General features: G+C 40.8%; 1 protein-coding gene across 2 annotated transcripts in view; it reads left to right on the top strand.

Moving 5' to 3' along the window:
• The window catches only part of gria3b (glutamate receptor, ionotropic, AMPA 3b), a 116,887-nt gene that overhangs the window by 24,673 nt on the left and 72,582 nt on the right, over positions 1–19,632 (top strand). For both annotated transcript variants that reach the window (XM_073820817.1, XM_073820816.1), the window contains exon 2: positions 17,544–17,731. In XM_073820817.1, the coding sequence (XP_073676918.1) occupies positions 17,544–17,731 (188 nt within the window). The remainder of the gene's footprint in view (positions 1–17,543; positions 17,732–19,632) is intronic.

Here is a 19,632-nt window from a genome sequence, read left to right as displayed (position 1 = left end):
ATTGCATCTTTCAAGTATCCAAAGAGTATTTAGTTGTATCATATTTATAAAAGAAAGACGCAGCTTTGCAATTCTCTCCAAAAACAGCCAAGCTCCTGGAGGCGGAGGCGGATCTAAAGAGCCCCCCCCCCCCCCCTCTTTTGTTTTTCTATGGGGAGTGCATTACCAATAATTTCCGATTGGACCAATATAAAATTGCAATTAACATCAATTATGCAGTCGTTTCTTTTAATGTACATTATTGCTGTGAATAGGCCTTAAGGGTTTTTTTTTTTTTTCACTTGTTTTATTCAAAATTTAACAAATCTATATTAACCAAGGTTGACCAAACAGGAAATGGCGTCGTTAAAACTAGCACCATAGCGGCTGAGTTCAATCTTTAGCCTGGAGCCGTGAATGATTTCATCTTCATCATGCATTCAGAGCGGGCAGTGAAATCTCTCTAACCCCGTCACAGAGCGGATGCTAAGCAACCCCGCTCAAACGGCACTCCGGAGGTAGCACAGCCGTCACGGCTCGCATCACAAACGCGGCCCATACTGGCCGTGGCGTTTCAATTAGCCACCGCGAGGAGCACAGGAGCAGAGAGGAGATTAGAAACAACTAAATTCAATTACAGCTGAGCCTCCATGGGTAATGCTTCAAACTTCATCTTGTTAAGATCTAGTTAAGAGTACCGAGGATAGGACGCTTACTTACTGTTGGATTCCTGCATCTGACTGAACTCCATTCGTCCTATAGTGAGACATCAGAACATTACACAGCCAGAGATTCCAGTCAATAAGCATAGACAACATCAAACCAACAAACAAACACACACACACACACAAGCTCTGTTTGAATCCTCTCTCCAGAGGAAAACTCACAGCTTTGGAAGCTTTCACAGCTCACGAGGCACAGTGGAGCTCTCAGCTATATGGTTTCAGTTGCAACTTAGTCTCAAATGTTTCTCCTAAGGAGAAACAAAAAAGGAGACAATTAACCCTTCGCTAAGCTCCCTTTGGTTATAGTTGCTCACTCAGACAAGCTTAATGCAAACAAAACAAGCAAAAAAAATGAATGTAGATTATTCTTACATGGACTAAAATGAATTGTGACATTGCTAGGTGCTTTTGTCTGCTGTTTTCTTTAAAGAAAGTGTTGAATTGCACAGTAACATGACTAAATACTGCCACATTTGACTACTATCAGCACTACAACTATGTGAATAAATACAAAACTGAAAGTATGGGAAGTTATTGATCTAGCAAATGTTTTAAAGAATTGACCAGAAAAACAAACACACAAACAAACCAACAAAACAAACACACACAAACAAATTTTAAATAAATTATATAGCATATTTGGTGATATATATATACAGTTGTGCTCAAAATAATTCATACCTATGGTAAATGGTAATGGGATGTGGTTGTACTGTATCCTCCAACAGGACAATGATCCACAAACAAACATCAAAATCAAAACAAAAATGGGTCACTGACAACAAAACCAAGCTTCTGCCTTGGCCAACCCAGTTTTCTGACCTGAACCCTATAGAAAATGAGTGGGATGAACTGAAGAGTAAAAGCACCAACATGGACCTGGAAATCTGAAGGGTCTGGAGAGATTCTGTATAAAGAAATGGTCTCTGATCTCTGGTCAGATGTTCTCTAAACTTATCAGGTGTTATAGGTAAAGACTTAGAGATTTTATCTTGGCAAAAGGAGGCTGCAAAAAGCATTGAATAAAAGGGTATGATTAATTGTGGCCAATGTGTATTATAATAAGATTTCTCTCCTATTTTAAAATCTTATTCTACAATGAAAAGTTAGATTTTTGTACTTTTTTAAAATAAAAGATCAAAAGGATTAATAATACAGATTTATTTTCACAGCCTTCTTTGATCATATAATCTTGAGCACAACTGTATATACTGTATATACTTAAAGCTGCAGTCCCTAATTTTTGTTCCCACTCAGTCGGTCTCTCAACGTCACGTCGGAGGCCGACGAATTGGGATAATGCTTAGAGATACCAATCCTCTTTGTGTGTAAACTAAACGAGCCAATGCACATTGGCATGCATGGCACATTGGCATGCATGATTGCATCCAGCTGTCGCTGATCACAGCGTGAGCATAAATAGGTAGCCGGTGCAATGCATAGACAGCATTTCGCTTCGGAGCCGATCCTCTGACAGAGACGGATGAGCAAACGAAAAAGAAAATTAACTCACTCTTCTGCTGGTGTTGGCGGCACGGCGCGTCAGCAGTGGTGGTCATCATCTGTGGGTGGAAAAAGTGCACAGTTAAGGACTGCACTACCCGCCTTCTGTGTCGCAGCGGCCATCTCCCCTGTGCGCTTCAGCACATAGAGCAGCTTTCTAAAAGAGTGCCACGGGTGAACGTCTTTTTAAAGACGAGGCATTTAAAACAACATGCCGTTTCACCCGTGCGTTTCTGGATGCGGTCGTTACCTGGCGCCGGGCGATGGTCACGATCGCTGTCTGACGTATCTGGGCATTGAGCACGCTCAGACAGCATTCGTGAATGAGTCATGTCGTCATTGCGGCGACATGTCCATCACAGAGTTGCGGACCAGACTCCACTTCCTGCAAAGGGGCGGGGTGTCAGTTCCTCTGCCCAGATCTACCGTTCCCCTCGGCAAACGCCGGGGGGGCTCTACCTCTGGCAGAGGGCTGACTGGTCTGACGGTGACGGTCGGGAATTTCCCAGCGGATAATCCGTCGGGGATTCCTCCTTCCACCGACACTCCGCTTCCAGTGGAGCTTCCAGAAGGATGTGCTGGACCTCCTCGTGGGGTACCTCTCATTACTTTTGGAGCTCCCCCTGATGACCAGATGTCGATTGCGGCATCGGAGGGTGAGCCAGACTTTTCGGGGGAGGACGATTCCGGATCGCTGCCATCCACTGGGCGGTCAGCGGTGCCGGATATAGACCCTGAAATGATGACTATGCTTGCCCGGGCTGCCGAGAAGGTAGGGCTTGAATGGAACCCTCCATCCCGTCCCGATCCTTCTCGGCTGGACGACTGGTATCTTGAAGTGGCCCGCGCTGGTTCTTAGCGCCCCACCCCAGTGCCTTTCTTCCCGGAAGTGCATGATGAGCTCACTGGGACTTGGACGGCACCTTTTACTGCCAGAAACCGCTCCAGTGGCACATCCTCCCTCACCACCCTTGATGGCGGACCAGCGCGGGGGTACACGGCCGTCCCGCCGGTAGAGCATGCGGTGGCAATGCAATTGTGTCCCGTGCCGCTTCCACTCGGCAGGGCAACCCGTTGCTCCCCTCCCGGGCCTGTAGGCACTCGTCGGCTCTGATCGGCAGTGCCTACACGGCTTGTGGGGCTGCTGGCTCCACCCTACACGCTATGGCGTTGTTACAGGTCCATCAGGCCCAGGCACTGAAGGACCTGTACGAGGGTGGGCACGACCCAGAAGTTCTACATGAACTCAGAGAACAGGACGTTCGTATCCTCAACTACCTCGACGACTGGCTGATACTAGCACAGACTCGAGAGCAGTTATGCGAACACAGGGAGCTGGTGTTGGCACACCTCGCCCGCTTGGGCCTTCAGGGTCAACTGGGAAAAGAGCAAACTCTCTCCTACGCAGAGGATCTCTTTTCTTGGTGTGGAACTGGACTCGGTCAGCCAAACAGCTCGCCTCACACAAGAGCGTGCTCAGTCGGTGCTGAACTGCTTGAATACGTTCAAGAGCAGGAAAGTGGTCCCACTGAAACAATTTCAGAGGCTCCTGGGGCATATGGCAGCAGCCGCGGCAGTTACACCGCTTGGTCTGCTCCATATGAGACCACTCCAGCACTGGCTCCATGGCCGAGTCCCGAGGAGAGCGTGGTAGCGCGGCACTCACCGGGTCAAAGTAACCTCGGCCTGTCGCCAAACCTTCACCCCATGGTCAGACCTAGCTTTTCTTCGGGCAGGAGTACCCTTAGAACAGGTCTCCAGGCATGCTGTGGTACACACGGATGTCTCCACCACCGGCTGGGGGGCCACGTACAATGGGCAGGCAGTCTCGGGGGTTTGGACGGGCCCTCAGCTACACTGGCACATAAACTGCCTAGAGCTGCTAGCAGTACGTCTTGCCTTGAACCGTCTCAAAGGACGCCTTCGAGGCAAACACGTGCTGGTCCATACGGACAACACTGTGACAGTTACGTACATCAAACGACAAGGTGGTCTATGCTCCCGTCGCATGTCGCAGCTCGCCCGTTCTCTCCTCCTCTGGAGTCAGAAGCATCTGAGGTCGCTTCGTGCCATTCATATTCCGGGTTTGCTCAACCGTGCGGCCGACGAGCTCTCATGAGCTGCGCTTCCCGGAGAGTGGAGACTCCATCCCCAGACGTTTCGGGGAAGCTCAGGTAGACCTGTTTGCTTCTCCGGAGACGTCCCACTGCCAGTTGTTTTACTCCCTGACTGAGGGTACTCTCGGTACGGACGCCCTGGCATGCAGCTGGCCGCGGGGTCTGCGCAAATATGTGTTTCCCCCAGTGAGCCTTCTCGCAAAGACACTGTGCAAGGTCAGGGAGGACGAGGAGCAGGTCCTGCTAGTAGCACCCTACTGGCCCACTCGGACCTGGTTTTCGGAACTAATGCTCCTCGTGACAGCCCCTCCCTGGCAGATTTCTCTGAGGAAGGATCTACTGACGGGGCACCTTGTGGCACCCGCATCCAGACCTCTGGAAACTACATGTCTGGTCCCTGGACGGGACGCGGAGGTTCTAGGTGATCTACCCCAAGGAGTGGTAGACACCATCACTTCGGCGAGAGCTGTATCCACGAGACATGCTTACGCCTTGAAGTGGAACCTGTTCGTCGAATGGGCTTTCTCTCAAAATGAGGACCCCCGAAGTTGCCCAATCGGAGTCATGCTCACCTTTTTGCAGCAATGGTTGGAGCGTAGGCTGTCTCCCTCCACCCTTAAGGTCTATGTAGCCGCCATCTCTGCAAACCATGACCCCATTGAAGGAAGGTCGGTGGGTAAGCACGACCTGGTCATCAGGTTTCTTAGGAGAGCAAGGAGGTTAAATCCTCCTAGGCCCCCCTCCGTACCCTCTTGGGACCTGTCTCTAGTGCTCACAGAGCCTCTGCAGTCAGTCGAGCTGAAGTATCTCTCTATGAAGACTCTGCCCCTGCTTGCACTGGCCTCCGTCAAGAGGGTAGGGGACCTGCAGGCTTTTTCGGTCGACGATTCGTGCCTTCAGTTCGGGCCGGCAGATTCCCAGGTAACCCTGAGGCCCCGGCCTGGCTACACGCCCAAGGTTTCCACTACTCCCTTTAGGGATCAGGTGGTGAGCCTACAAGCGCTGCCCCCGGAGGAGGCAGACCCAGCCCTAGCTTTGCTTTGTCCCGTCCGAGCATTAAGGTGCTACGTTGACCGGATACAAAGCTTCAGGACCTCAGACCAACTCTTCATTTGTCACGGAGGATGGCAGAAGGGGAATGCCGTCTCCAAGCAGAGGATGGCTCACTGGATAGTGGATGCCATCGCCCTGTCTTACCAAGCCCAGGGCGTGCCCTGCCTGCTCAGGTTGCGAGCTCACTCAATTAGAAGTGTTGCATCCTCCTGGGCGCTGGCTCGCGGCGCCTCGCTATCTGACATTTGTAGAGCTGCGGGCTGGGCGACCCCCAACACATTCGCTAGGTTTTATAGCCTTCATGTAGAGCCAGTCTCCTCCTGTGTTCTCACGTCAAACGAGTAGAAATACAGAGTGGCACTGGCTCCGGTCGGCTTGCTACCTTCTCCAGAGTGTCCATACAGTTGACCCTGTCGAGTTCCTCCTTCCCCGGCTCCTGACGTGGCGGAATGTCTAGGCGCCAGGCCCTCTCTCGATGAATCCTTCAGAACCGATAGAAGGCTCGGGATAATATGAGAGACTTAGGATGCCCATATATCTTCCACAGTAACCCGTTGAGGCCGTGTTTCCCCGGTAGACCATCTACGAGGTTCAATCACCTCCAATATGAGTATTGCTCCGAACCTCCTACAGGATGGGTGGGGGCTCTGCACCTTCCCAGTGCTCCAGCCTCACTGAAGTGAGCAAAAAAATTGGAGGCCAGGTAGCTTGCTCAGGACACTGGAGGCGGGCAGCAGCTGAGACACTTTGCAAGGGATCCCAATTTGTCGGCCTCCGATGTGACGTCGAGAGACCGACTGAGAGGGAACATCTCGGTTACGTATGTAACCCTCGTTCCCTGAAGGAGGGAACGGAGACGTCATGTCCTGTCGCCTCAGCTGCTATACCACCGCTGTGCAGCCGGCCCGGCTTGGCTCCTCAGCGAAAACCTGTCTATGCATTGCACCGGCTGCCTATTTATGCTCATGCTGTGATCAGCGACAGCTGAATGCAATTATGCATGCCAATGTGCATTGGCTCGTTTAGTTTACACATGAAGAGGATTGGTATCTGTAAGCGATATCCCAATTCGTTGGCCTCCGACGTGACGTCTCCGTTCCCTCCTTTAGGGAACGAGGGTTATGTACGTAACCGAGACGGTGCTCTGGTGGTAAATAAACAGAACTGCATGTGTCTTGCAGAAGAACATTGTAGCCGGAGCGACATTTTTGTCTTTTTATGTCTTTGACGAATCACGCAGGTACTGGGCTGAAATATAAGTTATTCAGGATAAGTCAAAAACACAGTTTTGAAAAAGATGTATTCATGATACTCACTTATTATATAAATTTTGTAAATTCTGAACGCAAAAAAGGTTACTGTAATCATACAAGGCTTATTGCTTTATAAAATCAAAATTGGTCGATAGCATAGCTCAAATTATTTAGTTTTGGAAGTATATTATACAAAATGTTTTCACATTTAAATTGTTTGGTACCTTGAAAAATCTAAGGACAGATTTATACATTGTTAAGAGTAATCTGAAATAGAGACCTCATAGATTGTTCATGCTTGTTGGACATAAATGTCAGAGCACTTTTGAGTTAAATTTATGAATGAGGGGAAGACATTATCAGAAACAACACAGTGATGCCAACCTTTGAGTTAATGTTTGGAGAGACAGACAACAAGCCCCTGACAGAGTGCTTCAGATAGAGATGTTTCGGTCCTCACAGCCTGCAAATCACCCAGCAGGCATCTGTACAACTGCACGCTTAGCAGTGCCACAATACTCAGGGTTTTTACAGCGTATTAAAATGAACCAAGCTCAAAGCAATGATTAGCACTTAGCAGTGCAATCAGAAACGACCCACACCGCCCACATTTCACTAGGCAAAAATTTATAATCACAATACGGAAATCTTGTCGTCAGAATTTATGTTCCAGCCAGTATTACTTTTGACGCAATCCCACCCAGCTGTGGCTTATTTACCTAAAGATATGAATGCAATTTATGGGGGTCCACATAGAGGTCATGGAGATATCAATAAAACACGACAGCCATGCCAACAATATCAGTGCAGCCTGTTACGCTCAAGCAGATGCAGGGTGTTTCTGGTCCGCTAATGTCCTAGATGGCAACTGGCAAGGGTAGAGGGCCCGTCTGCTGTAAATTACCATTGGCAGGGACAGGGCCTTTTTTTTCTTTTTTTTTTTTTTGGCAATGACTCACTACAGGATGCATATGCAAATACAGCCGGCGAGTCATAGAATCATTCCAATTCAGTCTCAAAGTCAATTAACTTTGCCACTCTAATTAACTGTCAAAAACAGCTAAAAGACTGAGAAAGCCATTATGTTTATTGATAAGTGGCACGAGCCGCTCAGCTGGGTCTCTGTTTATAGGTGCAGACAGCTTTGTCAGGCCTGTCAGAGTTCTGTGCTTCTTCCACAGTTCGTTCGTCGTCAGTTTTGATATCTGCAGAAAACTTTTGTGCTGACTTTGAAGAAGTGAAAGTAGAATTCGTCTAATTCTTTGGAGAATGTTTAGTCAGATTTCATCTCTTAATTTCCATACAAATGTGGATCCAGACAGGCATGGGATCTTTTGATGAATCTTCAATGAATTCCATTGCACCCATTCAGAATCTTGTCTGGCAGCCAATGAGAGATAGTGCTTCTATTAATCATGTTGTTCACAATAAATCATGTATAGCGGTGTGACAGTTATCTGGTTTTTAGTATGAATGGTGTCTAACATCTGATGTCACTTTCATTTGACTGTCAAACTAGTAAGGACAGTCCTATTTAGCACACCAAACGTATAACGTGTTACATGTACACTAAAATCTACACTTTTTTGTTTATTTATTGTATTTAAATTTTTACCATACAGTATGTAGAGTTAAGATCATCATCACTAACTACACTGTGAAAAAAAAAATTGATTTTAAAGAGGCCATCGGATGCCCATTTTCCACAAGTTCATATGAATCTTTAGGGTCTTAATTAAAAGTCTGTAATATACTTTGGTTAAAAATTCTCAATATTAGTGTAAAAAACACCCTTTTACCTTGTCAAAATCAGCTCTGCAAAATATCAGCTCATTTTATTGCATGGACCCTTTAAATGCAAATGAGCTCTGCTCGCCCCGCCCCTCTCTGCTGAGGGATTACGAGGTGTAATGTTTACTTTAGCTGCGTTTAGCCGCATTTAGCTGTGTTTATCTGTGAAACTTGCCAACAAGCACATTATTAAGAAAGGCCATTTGCAAAATGCATAAAAAACCCTTATACTCACTTCTGCTGTGGGTGAAGCTGCATCACGAATAATTCACACGAACATAGACGCATATGTAGATTGGGATCAGCACTTCTAAAACCGAAACCAACATTAATCCTCTGCATCTTCAGCGGCTCAGATGTCGGGAGTAAATAACTACTACTTTGTTCATTATTACATCCAACAACAGAACACCTCAATCGCTCAATTAGAGTCTTACTCTGCACCTGAGTCACACAATGGCGATTGTATTCGGACTGTTTCAGCTCGGCGAGGACGGGTCTAAGGTAAGACGCTCATGTCAATCAACTGTGTGCCGTCACAACGACAAGAAGCTGAGAATGACCTGATTTTAAAAAGAGGATATTACTTTTAAAGATTAAAAAAATACCACTGGGTGGATTTTTATCATTGTAGGGTGGTTGTGTACACAAACTGCCAACACACATTAATGTTCAAACAACATGGAAAGGTTAGTTTTGCATCCGATGACCCTTTTAATAGTAAACAACTGTAGGATTGTAAAACCTTGTCAATGATTAACAATATGTTTCCAATATATTGTAAAAAGCTGTAATAGATCTAACTTTACATTTAATGTAATTTAATAATCAAATACTGTTATATTTTTCAGTTTATGGAAGTGGAAAAGAGCAAGTCATCTTAGCGGAAAACTGTAAAGTGACAATGCAACTTCAGGACTGAGCATCCATTAGGATGAATCCATGTTTGGCCAAAAATTGTGCTTCCAAACATTTTTTCAGTTAATGCTGTGCAAAAACCAGTGGGTTGCATTTTTTATTTTATTTTTTATTTTTTTACAGAACCTTTGTAGTCCAAACCTATGAACGCCACTCGTAGTGACGCATGAACGAAGACATTATCAATCGTCCAAAAAAATAATAATCTTTGCAGATTCTTAGCGATTTCCCAAGGGTCCTTTGTTGTTTCTTTGAGGATTTGATGGTATTCCAGTACTGATCTTTGGAGATCTCCTCAGGGGAATAACAGTAGAATTTCTTTCCCTTGCAATCTGACCGTCTCGTGAAATCCTCCTGTAACTCTTTACAGTCTGGTGAGCTTTAACAACTCTTCAGAAGTCCTCTGAAATCTCACTTGATCTGCCCATATTGCACTTGAATTGAAACACACTGTGCAGAGCAGGTGACCAAGACAGGTGTTTTGCAGGCCAGGTCAAACTCCATGCCTAAACTGAAAAGAGCATTCCAAATGTTCTTCTCTGAGCTTTATCTTTACTAACCTTTATTGTTTATTTTAAATGAATAACAAGTAGGTTAGTAAAGCAGACTTTTTCATATACAGTAGTGCTCAAAAGTTTGGGGACAGTTAATGTATATATGAGCAATATCACACGAGTAGACTTGAGATATGGCTGCCATACAGCCATATCTCAAGTCTACAAGTGTGATATTGCGTTTATACAACAGTTCGACGGCACGAGTGTGTAAATACATAAACAAAATAACAACGGAGTGTCTTTAAAAGCCCTCTTTTGTGCGAACTATTCCTTCCGCCACAAATTCAAATCAAAGTTTGACGGTTGGTCAGCTGAGCATAAGCTTCTCGTTACTAGTTCCAAAACTTCACTTTAGAACTAGTAACGAAGGAATGTTGAGTTGCTTCATGGAAAGCCTATTGTATTACTGCATTAAAACCTCACTGTATCATGTTTGAGTATTATCACAGAGAGATGGACTGAGCGAGTGATTAACGTACCTGCATCTGATATAGCATTCATTATTCATATTCATGATGATATGACATTAGTTTGAATGTTTATTGATGAAAGCGTTAATATCCGTTCATCTATTAAGGGTGATTTTGCTGCTCAGTGCATTTATTTGCTGTAGCAAGCTGTTGTTGAAGCTAAAAAGAACTTCCGCTTAACTTCAGTTTAAAAGTCCCAAAGTCACTATTAACTGCTCACTCATAACACGGTCTCTTGTCGCCATCTAAAGGCGGAACAATGTAACGTTAAATAAAATCACCATCAAGAATACACGCACGTTACTCAAAACTAAGTACTATTATTAAATACATTATTTAAAATATAATTTATATACATTTTTATTTATTGAGTAATAATATTTAATAAACAACAACAACAAAAACAGACATCAAAAAGTTGCTAGGCAATTCAGTCAAGAGTAAAGGCAGCATTCAGCATTGTATTTACATAAACATGCTGCATGAACTATCTTCTTCTCTGGAACACAAATAATAGATTATTGAGATCAAAGACTGCCCGTTAGATTTACCCATAACAAATTACATGTCATGTGTAACCACTACAGAGACATCAGAGCCAGCGGTAAATTCCTGAAGATCTGGCCGTGGTGAGAGCGCTCTTGACGTTATGGGTCTCGCACGTCCGAAAACGACGAAGCAAATTTTCAAACAGACGTTATCTTTATTAACAAACTGCATTTTTGAACTATAAACAAGTACATTCTCGCCTGAAAACCTCTTAAAACTACATTCCGTGACACAAAAAGAGTAATATTTATAAAATGATTCGGGATTTGGTCGTCCGCCATGTAACTCAGAAAAAAAACGGTCCGGCTAGAACACGCGGAGTGATACAAAATTGTGAAAGGGCATTCCTGTAGCGATACCAGTAGAATATCTCATGGTTCTCAACCAATCAGATTTGAGAACCAGAACGAACTGTTTTATAAATATATATAAAGTTTTCTATTCCAAATAAATGCTGTTCTTCATCTTAGTTTATCAAAGAATCCTATAAGATAAACAAAAAGAAAACACTTCTACACTTTATTAAGCAACACAACCATTTTCAACCAAAAATAATAACAATCAGAAATGTTTCAAATCAGCATAATTTCTGACGGATAATGTGACACTGAAGATGGGAATAATGATGCTTTGCACAAAATTATATACAAAAAAAAAAAAATTAATATATACCTACACTCTTAAAAATAAAGATGCTTAAAAGGTTCTTCGAAGCGATGCCATAAAATAATATTTTTTTGTTCCACAATTAACCATTCAGTCAAATGTTCTTTAAAGAACCATCTCTTTCTTACATTTTTATAATCTGAAGAGCCTTCTTTCACCACAAAGAACCTTTTGTAAATCAGAAAGGTTCTTCAGATGTTAAAGGTTCTTTATGGAACCATTTAGACAAAATGGTTCTTCTATGGCATCGTGAAGAACATGTATTTTTTAAAAGTGTGCATACAGGAAGCTATTTTGTTGTCATGTGACAAAAAAGTAATAACAGTAATAATACTTTCTCAGTCACTAATCATTTTTAATTACAAATCAGTTCAAAAACATATGAAATCATAATGAATACAGATCATGAATAATTTTTGTGTATCTTTTTTTTTCACGAAAATCCTCATCATGTCACTGACATGACACTGCGACAGATGTTCACTACTGACTCCCTTTAACTCTGGTTAACCTCTGTCCTCTTTTATCCAGCTGTGCACATTTGGTCAAAGCCCTGACATCCCTGATAACACTGTAGGTGTAAAATCTGTTCATAACATCTTTCTTTAATGCAGAATCTACACAGCTCAAGATGCTTTACCACTGTGGCCTGGTCATGTGATCTCTTTATACCCAGTGACATCATCTGAAAGAGTCATCTTAAGATATTAAATAACCTTAGCTCATTAGTGCTGGAATCATGAGATCACGGATGTGAAACTGCGAGACTAGGAAAATAATAATGTTTGTAGGTAGTAAGAAGCAGGCCCCCTTCTCCTGCTTAGAGATGACAGCTCCACTTTCACACTGATGGCTTCCTTAACTTCCATCTGATACCCTCTGTGCTCTCTGTCTAAAATTTTCATTTGATTGTCCTTAAGCGTGTGCTCCTTGTCCTTTATATGCAGATACACTGCTGTGTTTTGTCCGGAGGGCTATGCCCTTCTATGTTGTGACATGCACTCACACTGTGGTGGTTTGGTTTGCTGATATACAGCTTCGGATGTTCCTCATCACAAAACGGTGTGAATGATGGTACTCTGTTTGTCCTGTGTTTATCCCGTTTGAAGTGTTTGTTGGTCTTGTATATACTCCAGTCAACTATGAAATAACGATGCTGTTTTCCCAGCTAGAAATGTTTAATTTTCCGGGAATGTTTTCAGCGGCAAGTTTTATTTTAGTTCCCAGAATGTTATGCTAATAGTTAGGGTATTCTAAAAAAGTTTATTGATAACATTGTTGGAACATTATCCTCTAACATTCTAACAAAGCTTCCCATCACACTAGATGTAGACTTACGTTGCTCAGATGTCAAATTTTGGTTGAATGTAGAAACCAAAACCTTTGTTTGCTGTCAAGCTGAGCGTCATGAAATATCTATAAAACAGCATTACCAGCTTCACTTATTATAAACCAGATTGAATATATTTCTGTCATACATTTACACAGGTTTTTATTGAGATTAACAGAGGTTTAGATGTTGATGTCTGTTTGAAAATGATAATTTGGTTTGATGCCACCATTATGGTGATTAGCGTTTTAGTTGGACTTTAGTTGGGCAAGAGATGACAAGAGAAAATATAATCAAAAAATGTTAGCCACTTGCTGATGTGAAAAATATCATCATGTAATGATCTGATCAACTGTTCTCATCTAAAGTCTAATTTATGCTATCAATTTCATATTAGTGACTGTAGTAATGCTTTTTAACAGCATAAGATCCAGCAGAATTTTAGCAGATAATCTGCATTTCCATCTGTAAAACACATTGTTCATAAATTATTGTAAACTACTGAACGCTAAGACACACAGACATCAAGAATCAGTGAATCTCAACAATCGTGACATGTTTCATGTCGCAATGCATTCTGGGAGCCCTGGATGAGTTCTGTTTGATGCACCCAGAATACATTGCAGCATGAAGCATGTCCCCATTGTTGAGATTCATACACTGATTCTTGATGTTTGTGACAAAGCCATTGCATTGATATAATAAACAATGTGACAAAGAATGAAATAAGATAATCACGTGATGATATCTTGATCGCAAACAACATCATCTGAACACATTTTCTCTTGCTGTTTTTGGCATAACAAACATCTAAGAGTCAAATTGCTCAACTAAACCAAATGCTTATCACCATAATGGTGACATCAAACCAAACTCTTACTTTCAAACAGACATCAAAATCTAAACCTATGTTAATCTCAATAAGACCATTTGTAAATCTATAACAGAAATAAAGTAAATCTGGTTTATAATAAGTGAAGCTGGTAATGCTGTTTTTGGAGTTGTTTAATGAAGTTAAAACTTCATCAAACTAAGGTTGGGTTTTTACTTTCAACCAAAATTTGACATCTTAGCAACATTTGAGTCCACATCTAATGTCCAATAGGAAGCTTTCCACTTAAATCTTTATTAGAATGTTAGAGGATAATGTTCTAATAATGTTATCAATAAACATTTTAGAATGTTTTAGAGAATGTTATCCTTCCTTTTAGGAGAATATTCTGGGAACTCAAATAAAACTTGCCAATGAAAACATACCAGAACATAGCATAATGTTCTCAGAACATTCTTAGAACAATAACATTCCTAGCTAGGTTTTTCATTTTACTTTTCACTGTCTTGGTCTCTATATTAAAACCGTTTGGTGGCCTTGATGGAGCTGAAAATGTTGTGAGTTACTGAGGATCAAATCATGTCACAAATTGGACACTGTGAAAGAAAAAAGTAAATCAATAAAATTAATTATTGATATTACAGTTTCATTTTGATGTCTAGACTGTACAGAAATCAGCTATTTTTCATACTGAGAGCATAGATTTTAACAGTAAGAAATGGTAATAATTAATATGTTAACACATTTACAGATATTATTACTGTTTAATTTAATTTTCTAAAGGCTTGATATTACACAATTATTTTATCCAATTCATCCAGTTTTAACTGTAAATAATATCAATCAATAAATAACAGTACTGTAAATAATATCAGTATTTTATCCTATTGACTCCCAAAGTTTTTCAGTAAATATTATCAATAAATTAATACCAGTAAATAATATCAATACATTAAAGAAAAAAAACTTTTATTTTATTATTACTGTGTTGTCTAAGTACTGCATATGAATCATGGCAATAAGCATGATTATTTTGTCTATTTACCACCATAATTTTGAACAGTAAGAAATGCTAATAATAATAATACTAATAATAAATGAAATGTAATGATAATGCTGGCATATATATTTTGGCATTATATTTTAGGGTCCATAGCTAGAAAAGCCCTGTACTAGAACATTCTACTATAACTTGCGAGTGAGTGAAAAAATCAGGATGATACACAGCCGTAAGACCATTTTAGTTTATATTAAAGTCTCTTCCACAGGCATACATCATGTTGACTGTAAATGAATTAAACTCAACTGAGTAATCCCTACCGTAGCGTACAGGTAAAAAATAAAATTGCTGAGAGCCCATTTCTCAAGTTCATTCTCCCATCAGAGCGCTAGGGAGTGCATGTAAATGTTGTGCATCACAAACCATAATTCTTAATTTTTAAGTCAATATCAAGTCACGGAAAAAGCGGCGCTTCCCGGAGATTGCTCTGAGCAAACATACATACAGCCCCTCATATATTATAAACTGGACACATTGTGCAGACGAGCATGTCAGACGTGCTGAGCATTGCATCCATTCATTCGGTGCCGTCCTGTGATGGCTGACACATCCTGCTCTACTGTTGTAGACGGGTCGTATGGTGCATTTTTTTTCCAGCCATTTGCGTAGCGTATTTCTGAAAAGTCATTTAATGGGGTGGGAGCGGTGCGATGGCAGCTGCATGCTGGGAGAGCAGACACAGGGCTTTTCACGCCACCTGGGCCGGGCAGAGCAACTGAGCCGTGCAAAGCCTGAATAGAGGAAGTGCAAAGAGAAGTTCGAGCAATCTGCAGTATAGAGGAGTCGCCAAAAAATGTTGACTTTGTTGCATTCGTGCCTGTGTTCACCGCCTGCGATAAGGCTTTAGAGGGGCTGTGGCACGTGATCTCGGCCCTGAATGAATGCATTTGCATAATCCGCAGTGAATTACTCTGGCTATCACCTTTAAAAATCAGTGTTTTTATAAAGCACATGTTTAAATTTGAAAAAAAAAAAAAATCTCAGAATGTTGTACAGTGTACAGAAGTACAGTGGGTCTTTTTAACAACTGTCACAACAATGTTTTTGTAAAAGTTAATCACAGCACACAAATGCATTTGATTTTGTTTTCTGTATTATGACGTTTAAGGTACATTTGATTAATATGGATATTTTCTATGTATTCTGGTCTGTATACAGTGACTAAGTTAATCCTTTTAGCAAACCACATAAAAACCAATTTAGACCTGTCAGTCTTATCAACTCATCATGTTCATGATAAAGAAAATGTCATTTTTTTATATATTCAAAAAATCCAGGGGAGCTATTCTACATAATGTTTGAAATCTGAATCATGTTCTGAAATTGTAATAATTATACATATTAACAATAACAGCATTTATGTATTTATTTATTCATTCATTCATTCACTCACTCACTCATACATACATACCTGATTTAACCCATTAAACTACTTTTGGGTGTATAAATTAATGTATTACATTTCTTTATTTATTTATAGTTGAAGTCAAAAGTTTACATACACCTTCCAGAATCTGCAAAATAATAATTATTTTACCAAAATAAGAAGGTTCATACAAAATGCATGTTATTTTTTATTTAGTACTGACCTGAATAAGATAGTTCACATAAAAGACGTTTACATATAGTCAACAAGAGAAAATAATAGTTAAATTTAAAAAATGACCCCAGTTTACACTGCATTCTTAATAATGTTCCTGTTGTTCTTCAGAAAAGTGCTTCAGGTCTCACAAATTCTTTGGTTTTTCAGCATTTTTGTGTGTTTGAACCTTTTCCAGTAAGCGTTTGAACCTTCTGTAATAGTTGCATATGAGTCTCTCAGTTGTCCTCAGTGTGAAAAGATGGGTCTCAAAGTCATACAGTCATTGTTGGAAAGCATTCAAATACACAAAAAAATGCTGAAAAACCAAAGAATTTGTTTGACCTGAAGGACTTTTTTGAAAAACAGCAGGCAGTTTAACTGTTCAGGACAAACAAGGGACTCATAAACAACTATAACTAAATAAAAATCAAACAAAAAAAACACAGCTGTGGATCATTCAGGTGACAGTTTTAAGAATCAAACTTTTGAACGGGGTCATTTTTATAAATTCAACTATTAATTTCTCTTGTGGACTATATGTAAACATATTTAATGTGAAATATCGTATTCAGGTTAGTACTAAATAAAAAATAGCATGCATTTTGTATGATCCCTCTTATTTTGGTAAAATAAAATTTAGCAAATTCTGCAAGGACTTCAACTGTATTTATTATTATTTTTTTATTTTTTTATTTATTTATTTATTTATACCTACCTTGGTTAAAACCCCCCAAAAAATTGAGGTTACTTTTTTGTTTGTTTTATTTGTTTTCAATGCAGTATGAATGCTGCACAGTGATACATGTAGCTGGTGAACAGATGTTTGATATCATAGCTGTTACTATATGCATATTTTAACATAGCTGGAATGCTGTATCGACCAATCAGCATCTGGGACGGTACTATCTGTTTTATATTCAACTCAGGTTGTGTTGCAGATGTTTTGTACTTTGCGCAGTTGTTTTTAAACTGCTGTAGGACGACCTCGATATCTAATCCAAAATGACAAAGTCACATTAATTCTCTTTGTGTATATACATAAGACTTCATTTGTGGAAAATTGAATACACACGGCGAATATATTTTATGTGACAGCATGTCAACACCTATGAAGCTCTGGAGTGTGAGCTAACGCAAAAATGATTGTTTTCCTGCCAGGATTTTCCATTCTTCAAGCCATTATGGAGGCAGCGGTGGCAAACAACTGGCAAGTTACAGCGCGGTCGGTGGGCAGCATCACAGACCCCCAGGAGTTCCGGCGCATCATTGAGGAAATGGACAGAAGACAGGAGAAGCGCTACCTCATCGACTGTGAAGTGGACAGAATCAATGTCATCTTGGAGCAGGTAAAGTCTGCATCTCCCCCCTGCCTGTTTGTTCGCTTCTCTGGCAGTCTGCCTAGTTTGATGTCTCTTCCCTACCCATAAAGCCCTGCATCTGAGGACTTATTCGTTTAGCAAAAATCCAGTCCCTGATTTATTAATATTCCTGAAGTCCATCAGTCTACCGTGACGTTTCCACATGGATGACCTGACAGAACTGTAGATGGGTTCTCCGAGCATACAATTAAAGTGAATGGGTGAGCAGATATTTGAGCACAACTGTCCTCCTCTCTCTGGTCTCTAATAGATCGGCACGGCTCTTTGATGTCTGTCTGTGAAGGCTAATCAGCCCCTGAATTGGAATGTCCTCGTTAGCGCTAATTTAAATGTATTAGCTCCAGTAGCACAATACCTCCTCATTGAATTTCTTTGTTTCGCTTGCTTTTATGAATGTCTTGCGTCTAAATGTAATCCATAATATATATTTAGCATTAATTTACCGTGGCCAGCATAATTCAGTTTGCTTTACTCTTGCAAATGATGTTGTCATTGCTGTATTTCTTTTTTAAAAAAGGCCAAAATGACTACTACAAATCAATAGAGCGCAACGGTAATTAACAGTTTTTTTGCACAGCCTAGGCTCCTGAAAGTAGTTTTCCATTCTTTTTCTCCGTAGTGATTTCAGAAAATCTTTCAATAGAGTGCTAAGCCTCAAACCACAACAGCCAGCATTACAGCATATGATTTGAAGCAAAAAATGGGTCCTGGCTGAATACATACATATAAATCTGTTGAGTTTGTATAATTAATTTTAGTGTAAAATAGCAGCTTTATTGCATGTTTATCGCAAAATATTCTTTTTAAAGTAATATGATTTATTGAAACAGTTCCTATTGACTACCATAGTATGAAAGAACAGTATTTCTCACTATTAACTTCCCTGCAGCCGTCTATAATCTACTATAATTTGTCAGTAAATCAGTGCAGTAATTTTACCTTGTCTTTAATTTGCATTTTTTAAATTAAATACCTGTGCATTATCTGTAAGTTTGTTGGTGGATGTTGTAGTCTAAGGTTCACAAATGACTAGTGTTGCTGTTTATTAGTACTTATAAAGCAAACATCAATGCCTGATTCTGGATGACCATATTTTAGATCATGTAATCCTACCTCATACCTAAACTTAACAACTACACTCTTAAAAATAAAAAAAGGTGCTTTAAAAGGTTCTTCACAGCGATGCCATAGAAGAACCATTTTTGGTTTCACAAACAGAGGGGCCTCAGTGATCCTCCAGGGTGGCCGCGAGATATCTTAAAATTAATTTAAATATTATCCTATAATTGTTTAATTTTATTATATTATAGCTAAATAAAAAACGATCAAAGCATGGCCTCTCCCGTGTTCTGTGATTGATTGCTTCGGACTCAACGCACTGTTAAACAGACTGAATGGCGCCTCAAAACTTCCAACCGCTGCACGCATAGGCTACTACATCTGGGCTACATGCATGAAGCAAACCGTTGCGGTAATATAAAGGTAAAGACGATTCGAGTAATAATAACGAACTTGAGCGTGCCTATGTATAACACTCGTGTATACAAGAGTCTTACACATAAGCACGCATAAGTCCGCTAATGATTCACAAACTATGCGCGCTCTTTTTATTTTTGCGTGAAATTTAAATACATTTGCCTAGTTGTCCAAATTAATGTCCGATAGATCTGGTGAGGTTCGGTGATTATGAGCATCTGTTTCACACATACTCTGTATGCAGTGTGTATGCAGTCCGTGTGCGTTACGTATGCGGTGCAGAAGCAGCATGGACTCGTTTTGCTTTCACACCGGACGTGTTTGCAGTCCATTCCTGATCCGCGGCTGTTTACCACAAACACAACATTTATCCGTTATTTTAATTTCAAATC

The sequence above is a fragment of the Garra rufa genome, chromosome 16 (genome assembly GCF_049309525.1).
Source record: "Garra rufa chromosome 16, GarRuf1.0, whole genome shotgun sequence".
NCBI classification, from domain to species: domain Eukaryota; kingdom Metazoa; phylum Chordata; class Actinopteri; order Cypriniformes; family Cyprinidae; genus Garra; species Garra rufa.
This window is presented reverse-complemented; position numbering and strand designations above follow the sequence as displayed.